Raw genomic sequence first — 18,743 nt, 5'->3', positions numbered from 1 at the left:
GGACACACAGCCATCTTCCTCTGTGTCATTATAAATTCATTTATAAGTCTATTCAAAAAAGTTTCAACCACATATTTACAACAAAAAAAAGAAAAGGAAAATTAAATATGGACAGTGTGATTCCATCCTGGTTTTCTGATGACTGAAGCGGCACCTGATTTCTCTCCCCTCACATTCAACGTGACGGAAGGACTATGTGGAGGCTAGGCTGACGCTTCCCATTATCTCTAGCTATAACCAAGTATCATCTAAGAGAAACAAAAATTAATGCCCTTATGGTCATAGCTCTTGTGCTAGGACACTGCCCACAATCATCACATCAACCATACCATTCCCATCACATTCTTCCCATTGTCCATTATGTCCCTTTGCTTTTCAGAATGTGATACAATGTTTTTGTGAGCACTGCACTACAGACTAGAGATGCAACTGAAACAAAAGCTATCATCTTAATATAATGCTAGATCCTTGTCGACAATCGGGATTGTTACAATATTTCAATTTAAGCTGCATATGCACTTATGACCATTAAATCATAGGTTTCTGAAATGTGATAGCTAATCTGTGAAGACAAATTATATTTTGCAGAAACTATTCTGTCCTGTGAAAACTGTTTCAAAGAAGTTTTAAACTGCCAACAATTCTTCCTTCACTATGAAGGACATTTATTATTCTTTAGCCCAGGCTGGTGCTATCTGTTTCTGACAAGACAGTGCCATGCTAGGAAGCCCTTGGATCCTGATGTGATTTATATCATATAGGTGTACCAATGTCTATTTCTATGTCTAATTTCCTAAAACAGTCTGTTAAATTATATATATATATATATATTATGGCTGAAATTATTGGACTAATGAACTACCAGGCAGCAGAATCTAGAATTTTGTACAGCCAACTGAATACAAAAAGTTATAAAAACTATTCTAAGTCTACACTGCTGGATTCTCTGTAAGAGTTTATTGTTATAATGTAGTTTTTGGTTATGGACTAAAATGTTCATGCACAGTAATGTCGACATTGAATATTATAGTGTTGTTGTCTTCCTGAGCAATTCTTTTACGTTAGTAAAGAAAATATTAATTGTTTTGATAACGCTGAATATATTATTTTCCTCTGTGAATTAAACACCCTAACTAATTAGTTACTGATTAAAGAGACTATATGTGATAGATAATAAGAGAAACCTGAATCATATGTATGATTAGAATCAGAAGATGTAAATTTAATGTGGATGGACAAGTGGATGTATCTTCCTTTACGATTCATATCATTATAGACATCTTGTTATCAGTGTCCCCAGACATCCTCAGCACAAACATACAATATCACTTACAATGGGCAGCTCCCAGTTACCTTTCAATGGATAAAAAATATATCATTGGCTAAATAACAGGAATGCTTACGCTGCACCCTTGTAACCAGAAGGTTTTGTGGAAGCTTCCTATAATGCAAGCAGTGCCCTCTGTCATTCTACAACTGTCCCTGTGCCAATTTCTATTTATTCTTTGCAAAAGACCCTTCTGATACTTAGTCTTCTCCCAGCTCTTCACTCCATGGGTTTGGAAGAAAACTCAAGAATGTCTGTTCATTTCTCCTCCCTCCCTTACAGCGCTCAGCCGAAGTCTTTGAAATTTATCCCCCGCCCATGTGATGTCATCTTGATGCTTCTTCAGGCTGGTATATGAATTTCACATGAACAGAAATACGAGATGGCCCCAGGAAGAGAAGATGAGAGGGAATAGAAAGGATGCATCTCATCCCACTCCAACAGCATTCAGGAACACCTTTGTCCTGTTTTACTGTAAGAGAGTAACATTTTGGAATAGGGAAGGGGAGAATTTAGGTCCCAGCCCACCTCCCCCTCAGACATCAGATTCAATGCTGGATAACTTCTCATACACATGGCCATTGGTTGAGTTGTTGAAAGATCTGGGGTTCTTATTGTTTGCAACGCAGGCATTGGGTTGGTTCCCTATAGAAATGTCTTTTTGAAAACGTCCTGGGGGACCTGCATGTACAGCAGTGAGTGATTTACCAGTCCCTCGGAAGTCCGACCTTCCCTTCAAGCCACCAATTGCAGGTTGCCTAAAATAGTAGGGCTTGCTCCCATGCAGCAGACACTGGTCATCCCCAAATGTGGGAATAAATGGGTTTTGGGTGACTCGGTCAGGGTAAAGGGAACGACTGAGCATGTATCCCCCAGGATTGTGGCTTGGCTCATGGGACTTGTTGGCAAAAGAGGATTCATTGGGCATTTCAAACATGTGGGCATATGGGCTACCATCCAAGAAGCGTTCCTTATCCTTCAAGCTGACACTGCGGGGTGCTAAGGTTACATCTTCTTTCTGAAGGTCCACAAAAGTGTCATAGGAATGCTGGCGATGAAGTTTACTTCGGTTACGCTTCTGGGCTTTGCCATTCGATGGACTTTGGGGATATTTGGAATTGGCAGGTGGTATTGGTCTGGCATCTAAATCTTGTAGAGAATTATCCTCACTGATGTCATAAAGGTTTCCCGCTTTCTTGCACACCTCACAACGAATACATGCTGGGCGATTAGCATTTTGCCCTGTGTAGTTGTGCATCTTTGAAGGGCAATTGCGACAGAAGTTGGTTGAAGTTCTGTCTTCCCACTCCATATTACCAATATTTTTCTCCCAAGCATTTCCTCCAGAGCCATGTTTGCGTTCATTCTGCCCAAATTCCCCACTATGTTTCTGATGTTGCCTGTTAGAACAAGAACTTTCATGTTTAAAATCCTCCCCTCGTTCTTTGTAGATATCTGTTAGATCTACATGTTCCCAGTGTGGATTATTTTCCTTTGTCCGGAACTGATCCAGATAAAAATCTCTCAATCCCTCTTTGTCTCTAAAATAACGCTTATGATCTGGAGATCTTGGGCGTCTACGATAGGCTAATTCTATCTCATCAAATTCCCTACGTGATTTAGCTGATGCTGGGCGCTTCTTCAAACTATCTTTATATTGTTTTCTCCTTTTTGCATTACCTTCAATATTGCCGTAGGTGACTGTATGTGTTGATATATCAGAAACATCTGATCGAATTAAGTCATCATGGGCTCCGTACCGATCGCTTTTAATTGAAAATTTTCCATAAAGATCACCTATTTGTGGTGTTGGATGTTTGGACGGCAAGCCTATATCTAAAGGTTTCTTTGACAATGATCTTGGCTGTGTTGTAAAAGGAGCATTATCACAGTCATACAACCCATCAATAGAACTATTACTTCCTATACTGTGTGGCCTATGATGATGGAAATGATCTTGGTAGACATTGCTGTCTTTAAGTTGAAGGTTACCGAAGGTCCTTTCCACTTCAGAGATATAGTCACTGAAAAGATTCTCCTCTGGCTGAAAGGATTTACAGTCAGAATGAGTAAAACTCCTCCGGTGTTCAGATATATCATATACTGAAGATTCTCGGCGTATGAAGTCTAATGCACTCTGAGGAGAACCATTCACTCCAGAAAGATTAGCCATATTCTTGGCAGTGCGCAGAAGACGAAGTATATTAGAGTGAGTGTTATTCATTGTTGCTGATGGAGAGTTCATGGTAGACTGTCTATCTTCAATAGGAACTCCATGAATACAGCTGTATATGCCCTAAAATACAGAAACAAATATACATAATCAGCATTGTAATAACCAAATTGTACGCCTATTGTTGTTGGAGTCGGAAGAAACAAGAATAATTCATGCTTAAATAACAGTATATATTCAAGAAACTGGCAACATTACAAAATACTATGAAGTAAAATCAATGTGCACATTTTAGAAAGACATATAACAGCAAAGGCTGGCAATTTCTTTTACAATATAATATAACCTTACACTAATAATATTTTTTTAGAAAATATTCCTTTAGACAACACCTGCTAACAACAAGAGTAGACTTGGGAGGAGACTGGCAGAGTTGCATATATCCGCCTATGCCAAAAGCGCTGGCCAAGTTCTGTAAATTGTGAACAGTTCTGCCAGCTCAGCTTGACTTGATGCTAACTAAATGCATGTGACAGTCTGGTAACTGATTTTAGCTGCTGAAATCAATTAGGTTATAGCTGAATTCAGTAACTAGCATCTGCAGACAGTGCAATATCAGAAAACAGCCACTGTATTAATAAAAGTCACCATAGCTCTAGTAAAACACATTGTATATAGTATATACAGGAAATTCATACAAGGTGACCATTTAACTCCTTAAGGGCCGGGCCATTTTTCACCTTAAGGACCAGATAGATTTTTGCAAATTTGACATGTGTCACTTTATGTGGTGATAACTTTAAAACGCTTTTACTTATCCAAGCCATTCAGAGATTGTTTTCTCATCACATATTGTACTTCATGACAGTGGTAAATTTTAATCAAAATATTTCATTTTTATTTATAAACAAATACCAAATTTACACCTTTCCAAATTAAAATTTCTCTAAAACAGATGGTGATACCTCATATAATTGTTACTACTTTACATTCCCCATATGTCTACTTCATGTTCGTATCTTTTTGTGAATGCCATTTTATTTTTCGAGGACGTTAGAAGGCTTAGAAGTTTAGAAGCAAATCTTGAAATTTTTGGCGGAGATTTCCAAAACCCACTTTTTAAGGACCAGTTCAAGTCTGAAGTCACTTTGTGAGGCTTACATAATAGAAACCACCCAAAAATAACCCCATTTTAGAAACTATACCCCTCAAAGTATTAAAAACGGATTTTGTGTTCCACAAGAATGAATTGAAAATGGATATGAAATTTCAGAATTTCACTTTTTTGGGCAGATTTTCCTTTTTTTTTTTCCCGCTAACAAAGCCAGGAGTAACATCCAAACTAAACAAAATATTTATTGCCCTGATTCTGTAGTTTACAGAAACACCCCATATGTGCTCGTAAACTGCTGTAATGCCACACGGTAGGGCGCAGAAGTAAAGGAACGCCATATGGTTTTTGGAATCCAGTTTTTGATGGACAATTTTTTGATGCCATGTCCCATTTGAAGCCCTCCTGATGCACCCCTTGAGTAGAAACTCAAAAAAGTGACCACATTTTAGAAACTGCACCCCTCAAGGTATTCAAAACTGTGTTTGTTATATACAAACTTTGTTAACCCTTTAGGTGCTCCACAAGAACTAATGGAAATTGGAGATTAAATTTCAGAATTTCACTTTTTTGGCAGATTTTCCATTTTAATAATTTTTTTCCCGCTAACAAAGCAAGGGTTAACAGATAAACAAAACTTTATATTTATTGCCCTGATTCTGCAGTTTACAGAAACACCTCATATGTGGTCGTAAACTGCTGTATGGCCACACGCCATTGTGCAGAAGGAAAGTAACGCCATATGGTTTCTGGAGGGAAGATTTCCCTGGCAAAATTTTTAGTTGCCATGTCACATTTGAAGACCCCCTGATGCACCACTAGAGTAGAAATGCCCAAAAATTTACCACATTTTGGAAACTAAGGGATAAGGTGACAGTTTTTTTGGTGCTATTTTAGGGTACAGATGATTTTTGGTTGCTCTATATTAGACTTTTTGGCAAGGTAACCAAAAAATTGCTGTTTTGGCACTGTTTTATTTTTTGTTATTTACAACATTCATCTGACAGGTTAGATCATGAGCTATTTATATAGAGAAGGTGTTTACCAAATATGACTATATATGACTTTTTTGGTTCTTGTTTTATTTTAACATAATTCGTTTTTTAGTGTCTCCATATACTGAAAGCCATAACTTTTTTTTTTTTTTTTGGGCGACTGTCTTATGTAGGGGCTCATTTTTTTCTGTATGAGATGACAGTTTGATTGGTACTATTTTACTATTTTAGGGTGCATATGACTTTTGATTGCTTGGTATTACACTTTTTGTGATGTAAGGTGACAAAAATATATATATTTTTTTTTTACAGTGTTCATGTGGTATTTTTATAGACAGGTTGTTATGGACGTGGACATATCTAATATGTATACTTTTTTATTTATTTAAATTTTACACAATAACAGCATTTTTGAAACAAAAAAAAATCATGTTTTAGTGTCTCCATAGTCTGACAGCCATCATTATGTTTATTTTTGGGGCGATTGTCTTAGGTAGAGTATCATTTTTGCGGGATGAGATGATGGTTTGATTGGTACAATTTTGGGGTTCGTATGACTTTTTGATCGCTTGCTATTACACTTTTTGTGATGTAAGATGACCAAAAAATAGCTTTTTTGACCCGTTTTTTTTTTTTTTTTTTTATACGGTGTTCACCTGAGGGGTTAGGTCATGTGGTAATTTTATAAAGCAGGTTGTTATGGACGCGGCGTTACCTTATGTGTATACTTTAAAAAAAAAAGAAAACATTTAACACAATAAAAGCATTTTTGAAACAAAAAAATCATGTTTTAGTGTCTCCATAGTCTGAGAGCCATAGTTTTTTTTATTTTTGTGGGCGATTGTACTGTGTAGGGGCTAATTTTTTACAATTTTTGGGGACATACCCCTTTATGATCGCTTGGTGTTGCACTTTTAGTGATGTAAAGTGACAAAAATTGCTTTTTTTGCCACAGTTTTTATTTTTTTATGTTGTCCATCAGACGGGGTGGATCATGTGATATATTTATATATCTGGTCGTTACGGACGCGGCGATACCTAATATGTGTGGGTTTTTACTATTTTTTTTATTATAAAATCAGGGGAAAGGGGTGTTTTTTTCTTTTTTTAACTTGAAGCTTTATTGTTTTTTATTGAAAACACTTTCTTTAACTTTTTTCTTTATTTCTGTACCACTCTGGGACTTTAACTTGTGGGGATCTGATCCCCTTTGCAATGTATTACAATACATCTGTATTGTAATGCATTGCCTGTTAGTGTATTACGCAGATTAATACACTAACAGGTGGCCTAGGAGACCCAGCCTGAGGCTGGATCTCCTGGGCACCCGTAGAAGGCAGGTCCCCATGCTGTGCAAGGCATTGGGCAGCCTCTGCATGGCAGCAGGCTGCCTTGTCACACATCAGGTCCCCGACACAGTAGCCAATGCGCTCCTTCCCCTGACGCAAAACACTTATATGTCGCTATGAACAGCGATGTCGGAAGATACAGCAAGGGCCCAGCTACCAGTGACTGCTAGACCCCTGCAGTGATCGGGCCGATCAGCCCGCCGTGCATGTACGGCGGAATGCATTCTGGCACAGCTTCCCCCGCCGTACATGCACAGCATTTTGCATTAAGGGGTTAATGTGAATGCATATCTACCAGTGGCGTAGCCATCAGTGAAGCAGCTGCTTCGGGGCCCGAGCTCAGAAGGGGCCCGGGAGCAGTCACTGTAATTGTCATGTATGTGGAGTGTGTGTATGAGTGCGTCCATGTATGTGGTGAGTGTGTACAATATATGAGTGCATCTATGTACTGTAGATGGTGAGCACATGTATGAGTGCGTCCATGTATGTGGAAAGTGCATCAATGTATGTGGGGAGCGTGTATATGAGTGCATCGATGTATATGGTGAGCACATGTATGAGTGCGTCCATGTATGTGGAGAGTGCATGTATGAATGCATCTATGTATGTGGAGTGCGTGTATGAATACATCCATGTATGTGGAAAGTGCGTCCATGTATGTGGTGAGTGCGTGTATGACTGCGTCCATGTATGTGGAGAGTGTGTGTATGAGTGCATCTATGTTTATGTTGAGTGCGTGTATGACTGCATCCATGTATGCGGAGAGTGCGTGTATGATTGCGTCCATGTATGTGGAGAGTGCGTGTATGACTGCGTCCATGTATGCGGAGAGTGAGTGTATGATTGCGTCCATGTATGTGGAGAGTGCGTGTATGACTGCGTCCATGTAGGCGGAGAGTGCGTGTATGACTGCGTCCATGTATGTGGAGAGTGCGTGTATGACTGCGTCCATGGCTGTGGAGAGTGCGTGTATGACTGCGTCCATGTATGTGGAGAGTGCGTGCATAACTGCGTCCATGTATGTGGAGAGTGCGTGCATTACTGCGTCCATGTATGTGGAGAGTGCGTGTATGACTGCGTCCATGGCTGCGGAGAGTGCGTGTATGACTGCGTCCATGTATGTGGAGAGTGCGTGTATGACTGCGTCCATGTATGTGGAGAGTGCGTGTATGACTGCGTCCATGGCTGCAGTATGAAAGGTACAGAGGCTAAAATACTTGTGGATATGTAGAGGTAAATCAGACGGGTCTATTACAATTGCAGCACAAGTTTTAAAGGGGTTGAGTTGAATATAAACTCTGTCAGCAACTGTAAATGTTAAAATAAAATAAAAAGTTGTGCTAAAAAATGACAGTAAATAAAAAGTTACAAAATAGCAATATGAGAGGGGTTTGCACAGGATTAGGGGCCCAGTCACTTCTAGCTACGCCTCTGATATGTACTATATACTCGCTGTGTTAAGGGTGTAGCCAGACCTGGGAGAGATGCAGCCACCGTGCGGCTCAGACCTGCGCAGCCAAGGAAGCCTCAGTATTGTCTCAGCAAGTTAGGAACAGATTGCTTATTCAGTCATCATTGTTAATGTCCATGCAGTAACCCGCAAAGCCGCACAGCCATTAACAATGAACACTGAAAAAACGATCCATTTCTCACAAGCTAATAGAATATCGCTAGAGCTGTGATGGTTTCACAACTGCAGCATGCTGACCTTGCAAATTTAGAATCTGAGCTGTAAACTTCTCATTTATGTACGCCATTTGGAAACTGTGAGCCACATTTACTAAGCAGTTTACAACAGTTTTTAAGTAAAAGTGCAGCAAAAATCTCAGTAATCGTAACATGCACCAAATTTGCACATAAATTGTGGCATTCCTTGTCATTTACCAAATCTGAAAAGGGGCAAGAAAATGATGTCCATGGACTTCAGAGGAGTGGGAATGGTCTCCACGTTTGAGACAAATTAAGAACATGGCACAAATTTTTGTCTCTTCATAACAGTATATTGGTAGATTTCATTTTCTAACTATGGCAGTCTTAGGCTACTTTCACACTTGCGTTCAGAGCGGATCCGTCTGGGGTCTGCCCAGACGGATCCGCTCATATAATGCAGACGATGGGATCCATTCAGAACGGATCCTTCTGCATTATGTTGTAGAAAAAATTCTAAGTGTGAAAGTAGCTGCAGACAGATCCGTCCAGACTTTACATTGAAAGTCAATGGGGGACGGATCCGTTTGAAAATTGAGCCATATTGTGTCAAATTCAAACGGATCCGTCCCCATCGACTTACATTGTAAGTCTGGACGGATCCGTTTGCCTCCACACGGCCAGGCGGACACCCGAATGCTGCAAGCAGCGTTCAGGTGTCCGCCTGCTGAGCGGAGCGGAGGCCAAACGCTGCCAGACTGATGCAGTCTGAGCGGATCCGCGTCCACTCAGAATGCATTAGGGCTGGACGGAAGCGTTCGGGGCCGCTTGTGAGAGCCTTCAAACGGAACTCACAATCGGAGCCCCGAACGCTAGTGTGAAAGTAGCCTTAGATGTGCCAAATTAATTAAGAAGCTTTTGCCACACGTTAGCAGAGTCCAAAGCTGCAAGACAAGTATCCGTTTTCAGCTACCAGCTAATGCACAGGGAGACAGAGTAGAGGTGAATCAAGCGTGATCACACACAGATGCGACCTTTTGGTGTCCACCCCTTCCTCAAGGGCGCATGCAGCTCCATCAGATAAGGGAAACAGTTCCCCCATTCCCGGAAAAGGTGGGGGTCCCCGCAGTTGGACCCCACTAGTGTTGCGCAAATCGAAGTTAAACAAATTGACTTAGATTAGAATTTCAGGAATAATTTGATTCACCATGAATCAAAATTAAATTTTTTCCTGAAATGGCGGTAAAAAAAATACATACTCACGTCACGGCCATGTTGATTAAAGAAAACATGCCAAATCTTGCGGATGCTAACAGGTGATGTCACCATGTCATCACACGGTACAGGCGTGGTGACTTCATCAGTGATACCGTGTCCGCCCAGCGTGATGACGCTGCATTTTCTTCAATCAAGATGTATGCGACGGCCTCTCTGCAAGCAAATGGGTGAGGTGAGTATGTATTTTTTTTATTAGCCCCTGATTAACCCCTGTAAGGCCTAAGGTATGAGGGGGGGGGTTCAATGATGAGGGATGGCGTGGTCGCCGCTAACCGTCATTGCACCTGCTACATACAATGGAATATGATTCATGACGAAGTAATTCGTAACAAATTAGGAAGGCTGAGGTTCAGCCTGCATTTGTGGGAGGGGCGTCTGCCCCATTTATTCACCGGCTCCCTTACCCCGGAACACTTCTCTCTTGTGCTTTCGGGGTCGGAGGAGCCGCCTCATCGCTTCCCTCTGTGGCCATTCCAGCTATTGCTGCTGTCTCCCTGCCCGCCAGAACACGTCGTCCATAAGGGGTAAGTGGCTGGTCCAGCCCCCTCCTCTGTTTTTTTTCCTCAAATTTTTTCTCTTGGGCATGGGCGCGCTGCCTGCCATGGTCACGCTGCCTGCGGCACCCTTCCCACTTGCATCGTTCACTTGCCGAGGATCGCGCCTCTGTGGTATAGCGTGTGTTCCACCGTGGTCGCCCGTGCTACAGCCGACCTAGAAGCCGGCAGGAGCGCGCTCGCGGGCGTCTTCTGCAGAACCATAGTTTGTATGCAGTTTCATAATAATTCACCATAGATAACTGCAATGTATTTGGTTAAAATAAAAAGCTGCTAAGGGTTTATAGCTGTTACTCGTCCCTGCTCTGGTCGGCTGCAGTATGGACAGATTAAAACAAGTGTTATGTTTTTGTTTGACGGATGTCAACACATTAATTATGGCTGCCAGCAGTGGGGCTGGCCCTGTGCCCCCAGGGTAGATTGTTTTTTAAGGCAGGGCCGCTCCTGGTGAATTCATGTTGGCTTACGGTTTTCACCTAGAGACTGTTAAAAAAAAATCTATATATATATATATATTTATGTGCATGTTTCGTTTTCTTTAAGTCGTTTCCCCCCTTACTTCCATGTCCTTCTTCAATCTTTTCCTTATTTCCGTTCTTCTTTCTTACCCCGCTCCTGTGTTTCGTCACCCCTCGACTTGTCTGGTGGCACGTTCAGGCCTTTTTCTCCACTTTTTGGGGTCCACACAGGTTCTTCTTGCTACACTGTCTGGTCCTCCGTCACGCCGCTCAGTCTGCGTCTCGTCACGCCGTCAGGCTGCCTGATACGATCAGGCTCATGTCGTCAATAGTCGCCTGACACGCTCAGGCTTCGTCCATTGTTTTGTTTGGTCGCCTGGTACGCCCAGGTTTCGCCTCGTCCCCTTTCTGGTCCCCTGATGCGCTCAGGCTTGTCTTGTTTTCGGTTCATCTTGCACGCTCACGTTCTGGTCACCTGGCACGCTCCGCCATTGTCTGGTCACGTTGTCTGGCTGCCTGGTACACCCAAGGCTCGTCTCATCAGTTGTTGCCTGGCAAGCTCAGGCTCATCTCGTTTGCCTGCTGTCCCACCTGGTACACCCAGGTTTCGTCTCGTCACACTGTCTGGTCACCGTTCGGGTCAGGCTTTGTCTTGTTTTCTTGTTTCTCCTTACACGACAGGTTCCTTTTTCGTCTCTCTGTTTTGTCACCTGGCACTCCCTGTCCTTGTCTTGTCATTCTGTCTGGCTGCCTGATACACCCAGGCTTTGTCTCGTCACTGGTCGCCTGGTACACCTCAGCTTTGTCTTGTTTCCCTGCCTGTTCACCTGGTACGCCCAGGTTTCTTTTTGCCATGCTGTCTAACCTGATAGGATCTGTTTCATTTTTCTGTCCGCCTGGCATACCCAGGTTCTATTTTCTTCTCTTTTGTCTTGTTTCTCTGTCTGGTCACCTGGTACACTTAGGCTCATTTTTTCTTCTACCTAGTTGCCTGACACACTCTTGCCTTGTTCTGTTTCTCCTCGCATGGCCACTGGCTGGACAGGTTTTGTCTCGTCCTTTCTGTTCCTTTCGCGCCACGGTAGGCTTAGGTTCACGTCTCCCTTCGTCCGAGGCTTCCCCCCACTTGGTAGTCCGGGTCCTATCCCTCTTGCAGATCTGCCACCGGTCATCTTCTGCCACAATTCCCGGCTACTCCTGTTCACGTTTTGGGATTCCAGGTCACGTGTCCACTTTTTCGGCTCCCTTGGTCTAACATGCACCCAGTAATGTGCCAATCTGCTGGTCCGATTCTGCACCAGTCTCTTTACGTTCATTCTCAGGCATGCATGTTCCCCCTTTTTTCTTCCAGGTTCTCGCCCGTTTCACTTTCTTCAGCACTGGTCCAAGTCATTTGTTCATCTCTAAGGCATTTTCGCCGGTCTTTGCGGCTGCATTCTTCGGGTACGTTTCACCAAGCATGGCACAAGCTTTTTTTCACAGAATCTCATCCATTCTTTCACTGCCACCATCTGGTCACCTATCACGCCAGCCGTCTTTCTTAATCATTTCCAATACACCCATTTTTTCTAATTCAGGCGGTACGTTCTCTCCACAGGTCAAGCATGTCTCAAGCTTCAGATGTAGACGACAATATGTCAGTTCCTGAAACTTCGGTTTCAGGCCAGACCAGCGCTATGTCTCTCAGGAACTGGACTGTTTCAAAGTTGATCATGGAGCTGAACAGGAGGGGGATCCCATACCCAGCTTCTGCCAGGAAGGCGGAGCTTTACAAACTTTTGATGTCCAACCCGAGCCCTTCTGGGGATCAACCTGGGCTTTAATCCATTCAACTCTCGCTATCCCAACTAAAGTCCACTATTAATCCCCTGGTCAGTTCAGTGGCTGATATCCAATCCAGGGTAGCGGAACTGGAGTCTCGGGCCCCATCAATTCCCCAAGTGCCGGCATTGCCACCCGCTCCTTCTACTTCTCATTGCTTTTCGCCAGGTATTTCCATGCCCAGTCCCTGGGTGGCCCCCTTCCATTTCATTCCTGAGAGCATTAAAAAAGATATTCTGGCAGGGAAGGATGTCAACTTGGCATCTATCCTTATTACCTCTCAGGACGTCCCGGAGAGCAGGGTCATCAACTGTGGTGATGTTTCTGTAGTCCTTAAGGCCAAGGATGCCCGCTTGAATAGGAAGTTGTCCATCCCTGAGTCCGTGCTTGCATTAAGTTTCTTTAGGGTTGTTATTTGTACCACCCAACCAGAAAGGAGAGCGGAGTTGGACATCTACCTGTATCATGTCAGGGACATGGGCCACAAGTACGGTGGCTCAGCCTTCTATGATTAACTTAGCTCTTTCGCCGCAAAAGCGGTGGTGGCACTAGCTCCGGTTAGTCACCAACTGGGCTAATATTGACATGGAGTTGTTCTGCCGCCACTTCGCGGGTCTTAGAGCTCCTACATGTACGGTGTGTCAGTCAATTTTCCATTCTTTGGAATGGTGCCCAAACACCGCTAACAGCAATCAGGACAGGTCATTACCCGGACCCTCCAGGGCCCAGCAGAACACACCTTCAGTCGATAAGCTAGGTCGACCCATTGTATATCTGGGCAACAGCCAGGTTTGCAATAATTTCAATGCGGGCGGGTGCTCCTTCAGTGGCTGCAGAGCACTTCATGTGTGTTCTTTGTGCTTCAGGGCTCATCCGTGTTCCACCTGTTACAAAAAGTCTTTCAAGCAGTTCTGACTAACCAATATCAACGTGGACCTGCTTGCAGCCCTACTACAGGACCACCATGATCAAAACTTTGTGGAGTTCCTGCTGGTGGGCTTCACGGAGGGCTTCCACACGGGGCTTGTCGCCTTCCCGCAGACTTCTTGGGAAGGCGGAAACGTACTCTCCGCCACAGGGGACCCTGCGGCAGTGGAGGAATTGCTCCAGTCAGAAGTGGAGAAGGGTTTTCTCATTGGCCCCATCGCCGTAATTCCTTTTCATTCCTGGCGTTTAAACCCAATCGGTTTGGTCACCAAAAAATCATCCAATAATAAATGCTTAATTTATGACCTTTCTGCTCCTCATGCTTCCGTAATACCTAGTCTTAATTCACTCATTCCGACGGAGGAGTTCTCCATGCAGTACTCCTCTATCGACAAAGCCATACAATCTATCTTATTATTCAGCAGAGGTACTTGGCTGTCAAAGGCAGATATCGCCGATGCCTTCAAGCTTCTTCCTGCCCGGCCGCAGTTGTGGCAGTACTACAGCATTAAATGGGCCGATCGTTACTATTTTTCCAACAGGCTCACTTTTGGTTCTAAAAGTAGCCCTTGGTTTTTCGACCAGTTCGCCAAGGCTCTGCACTGGATTCTGGTCCATCATGGTGGTTTGCCGACGGTCATTCATTATCTTGATGACTTCTTGAGCATCGAGGGCCCGCACGGCAAATCAGACAATCTGGCCACTCTGCTTCGAATTTTTTTGAAATTGCAGGTTCCTGTTGCACAGGCAAAGACCGAGGGTCCTGCCACTAGGGTAACATTCCTCGGCATCATCCTGGATGCCCTTTGGATGGAAGCCAGCCTTCCCGAAGAGAAGCTAGTCAGTTGTTGCAAGGTCATTTCTAAAGCTGCATCCTCTGGATTCTTCACTAAGGTTAAACTCCAATCTTTGTTGGGTAGGCTCAACTTTGCCTCAGGATCATGCCTCAGGGCAGGACTTTTACATCTAGACTGCTTAATTTACTTCCTTCAGCAACTGACCAGGAGAGCGTCATCCGCCTGGACAGCCATGCAATGTCGGACCTGGCCATGTGGAGATTGTTCCTTTCCCAGGGGAATTGTATTTCACTTTTCGTTCCCTTTTGGAGTCATTCATCTCCTACCGTTTTCTCCGATGCTGCCGCAGATTCGCGGCCATCTACGAGTCCCATTGGATGGCTGGTCAGTGGCCCGCGGAAGTCTTGCCAGGTGCTAAAATCCTAAACACTTCCTCCCTCCTGGAACTTTACCCTATCGTGGCGGCAGCCCAAGCCTTGGTCGACATTATCACAAAAGGTAGGGCCAAGTGTCTGAAATGTGGCTGGTATGGCTCTCTTTATCTTTCAATTTCCACATATTCTGGAGTCACATTCAAGGGTCTAGGAACATAGCGGCGGATGGCTTGTCCCGGTTTAATTTCCCCCTCTTCTTTCCGGTGATGCCCGAGGCAGACTCCACGGGATGTCCAGCCCTGGCCTTCAGTTCCCTGGTGATGGACTGAACTCCCTCATTTCGTCAGCAAGGAACCTAGTTCAACAATCCCTTTCTCCCAATACAGCCAGGAATTACCAAGCCGGTTTAAATTTTTTTTAAGAATTCTCCAGGATGGCCTGGACGACATCTCCTACATCATGGCCTTCATCGCCCACTGTCATTTCCAGCTCAGGCTGTCATACAACACCATTAAGTTATACTTGGCAGACATCCAACACTACTCTATGCTCTGCAATCCAGGCGGGGGTTCTATATTCTCCGTGCAGGTAATCAAGGCCACTTTACGAGGAATCCAGAAAAGTAGGGAGGACCCCCCTTCCCATAGACAGCCCGTATCTGGCGAAATGTTCAGGAAATTATCTTCAGCCTTTGATGGTAACCCTTTGGGCCCTTCACAAGTACGGTTATCAAAGCTGCCATGTACTCCCAATTCATTTCACACATCCGCAACCCTGGGCTCGGGCCTAGGTTATAATCCCTGAGTTATTTCCGGCCATTCCTTACGTATCGGGGCAGCTTCCAGGAATAAGGTCCCGGCACATGTCATCAGGAAAATGGGGCATTGGCGTTCCTCCTGTTTCGTGAGGTACATTCCGAATCCCATGTTGAAATTTCTCTGGCTTTTTGTACTCTCGCTAAAAGGCCCCCTTTTAGGCCTACCCGCTTACCTGGCTCCAGGCACAAGTCAGCCAGTGTAGGGTCCGGGGTTAGGCATGCTTCCCCGATTCATTCACAGGTAGCCACGACCACAAATTTGGAAGGCTGAGGTTTAGTTTGCATTTGTGGGAGGGGCATCTGCCCAATTTATTCACCGGCTCCCTTACCCCGGCGCGCGTCTCTCTCGTGCCCCTCCCTCCCCTTTTCTCTGTTGTCCTCATCAGGGTATTCCCCCTTTTAGGCCTACCCGCGTACCTGGCTCCATGCACAAGTCAGCCAGTGTAGGGTCCGGGGTTAGGCATGCTTCCCCGATTCGTTCACAGGTAGCCACTACCACAAATCTAATTTCTTTGTGATCTTCAGTGAAGCAGCCGAATCGAATTTAGATAACTTTGCTCATCACTAGACCCCACCATTAGTTATCTTCTATCCTGAAGAAAGGGGATAACTTTGGCACAATCCCTTTAATAAATAAGTGGAGCAGAATTTGGAATCCCTCTGGTTGCTTTGACTTTGGATTATGTGGACATGCGTTTAGGAGCCTGATTGACTGAAGTATTCCAGTAATCCACTGGTTGTTGATGGTATGATTTATTTGTGTCAGTTCAGTGATAAGTCAGCATACTGTATGTGCTTAAATCTAATAGTGTTATTGCACGTTATGTACCTACCATTAATAGGCCTCATGCACCTGACCGTAATACAGATCTTTGTTTTACAGATCCCTTACACAGTGTCCATAGGCTGCTATGGTCTCATACTGCACCACTGTTTTGCAGTATCCGGCCTGCCCTAAAATCAACGCTTCAGGGGGATAATATGGTGCAAACCTATAATAAGGACATGTAGGAATTCAGTATGCTCCCACGCAGGGTATTTTCCACGTTGTTTCTGTGTGCAAAGTATATGCAGGTCAATATCAAGAACCTGTAGGGATTCAGCATGCTGCCATACAAGGACCTTTTACATTACATTGCTGTGTGCATAAGCCCCTATTTAGTATGGAGTTATAGATTTATATTACTTGTTAGAAAAATTGTAGGCATTTGCAATGGTCATCTGACATATCTGATATCACTTTAAAGAGGACCTTTCACCGATTATTACACTGTGAACTAAGAGTACAGACATGTAGAACGGCGCCCGGGGATCTCACTGCACTTACTATTATCCCCGGGCGCCGCTCCGTTCTCCTGCTATGCCCTCCGGTATCTCCGCTCACTAAGTTATAGTAGGCGGAGTCTGCCCTTGTTCTTCTGTAGCGCTGGCCAATCGCATTGCAGAGCTCACAGCCTGGGAGAAAATAACCTCCCAGGCTGTGAGCTCTGCGCTGCGATTGGCCAGCGCTACAGCAGAACAAGGGCAGACTCCGCCTACTATAACTTATTGACTGAAAGCTCCGCCTACTATAACTTAGAGAGCGGAGATACCGGAGGGAATAGTGGGAGAATGGAGCGGCGCCCAGGGATAATAGTAAGTGCAGTGATATCCCCGGGCGCCGCTCTACATGTCTGTATACTTAGTTTACAGTGTAATAATCGGTGAAAGGTCCTCTTTAATATATTTTCATGACTTTAAAATCTGCAGACACTTAAATGATTTGAATTAAGCAGAGTCTATAGTTATCAGTTATGGAACGCATGTATCCAATCTAGCTATAATAAGAAGAGAAGGGCACAAAAGGTAATCATGTCCATTGTGTAGTCTGAAGAATAACGCCACTCTAATATGTTATTTTAACATTAGGTGTACTTTTAATGATACTGCTTCTTTGTACAGAATAACAAACTGGCTTCTAATGTGTTTGATGGATTCCTTTCATTTTTATTACACTCCACTCACCATTTATGTTACTCTTACATCCATTTTTTATTTGGCATTATTATTATTGTGTTATGCACTTGCATTGAAATTTCCTTGATTACTATACTTTTATATCTACTTTTTTTTAAATAAAGGTTAAGGTTATTTTTCCCCCCTGCAGGTTTATTTCTCTAGTGAAACAAGTTGAGTTTCTGTTTTCTCTCATTCTAATCATTTTTATGAAAATTTCAAATACATCAAGTATCAAAAGGAGGCAGTTAACGTATGTGCATATTTAAGACTCCATTCACACTACAGTCTGCACCACTATTCTTGGTGTCAAAAAATATGGGACCCCTAAAGGAAACTTCATGGACTCAATTAAAAGGCACGGATTCACTGGAATCCATTTGAAACGATATACAGGATAGTTGTCACACCTCCATTAGGATTGCAAGTATATGGGAAGACTAAAACAACTAACTTCATAACAAGTTAAATGACAAAATTAAACCATCGCAGTTTTTCTTTTTTACTACTTACTGTCCTTTACCTAGGCCATGGTTGTAGCCTGTGCTGACCGTGACAACCATGAGACATTTAGCAGGCAGTAAAGATACAGCTGCCAACTGCAGTAGATTTGTCAATAGTTCCAGGAAAATCACTGAAACTGGATTTTTCACTTAGCCCTGCATGTTTTATGCTATTAGATCAAATCTACTGGCTGGATGTTAATGAAAATTGAGGATATGAACAGGTCTCACATCTGTTGTACTTACCCTGCTGATAGAAAATACTAGGCCTGGCTTTCCAGAGCAGACTCCCATAAAGCAGTGACGGAACTGCCAGAAAAAGAGGTGCTCCATTATGAATGTGATGAGACTCAGAGCCATAGCAGCTCCCAGCATGTAGAATACTCCAGCCATGTTGTCAATGTCCAGCTGACTGCTCATCACCTCATTCTTCTCATTATGACAAATGCCAGTTAACCAGAGGGCTTCCAGCTCTTCCATTTCCCCTAAACAAAATGCAAAATCATGACATACTAAGAAGGCAAGCAAGCTTCATAAAACAAAGCAACCATGTGATATCAGCTAAGTAACCTACACCGAAATATGAAATGATACTTCTGCTGTATAGGAATACTTAC

General features: G+C 43.6%; 1 protein-coding gene across 1 annotated transcript in view; it reads right to left on the bottom strand.

Annotated features, from left to right (window-relative positions):
• Positions 1-1,862: 1,862 nt before the first annotated feature.
• Positions 1,863-18,743, bottom strand: part of GRIN2B (glutamate ionotropic receptor NMDA type subunit 2B) — a 551,074-nt gene continuing 534,193 nt past the window's right edge. The window contains exons 11-12 of the mRNA XM_044301863.1: positions 18,373-18,611; positions 1,863-3,623 (exon numbers count right to left, since the gene is read on the bottom strand). Of these exons, the coding sequence (XP_044157798.1) occupies positions 1,863-3,623; positions 18,373-18,611 (2,000 nt within the window). The remainder of the gene's footprint in view (positions 3,624-18,372; positions 18,612-18,743) is intronic.

Source organism: Bufo gargarizans, chromosome 7, assembly GCF_014858855.1.
Source record: "Bufo gargarizans isolate SCDJY-AF-19 chromosome 7, ASM1485885v1, whole genome shotgun sequence".
Lineage (NCBI taxonomy): Eukaryota > Metazoa > Chordata > Amphibia > Anura > Bufonidae > Bufo > Bufo gargarizans.
Note: the sequence above shows the minus strand (reverse complement) of the source record. Positions and strands in the feature narration are given on the sequence as shown.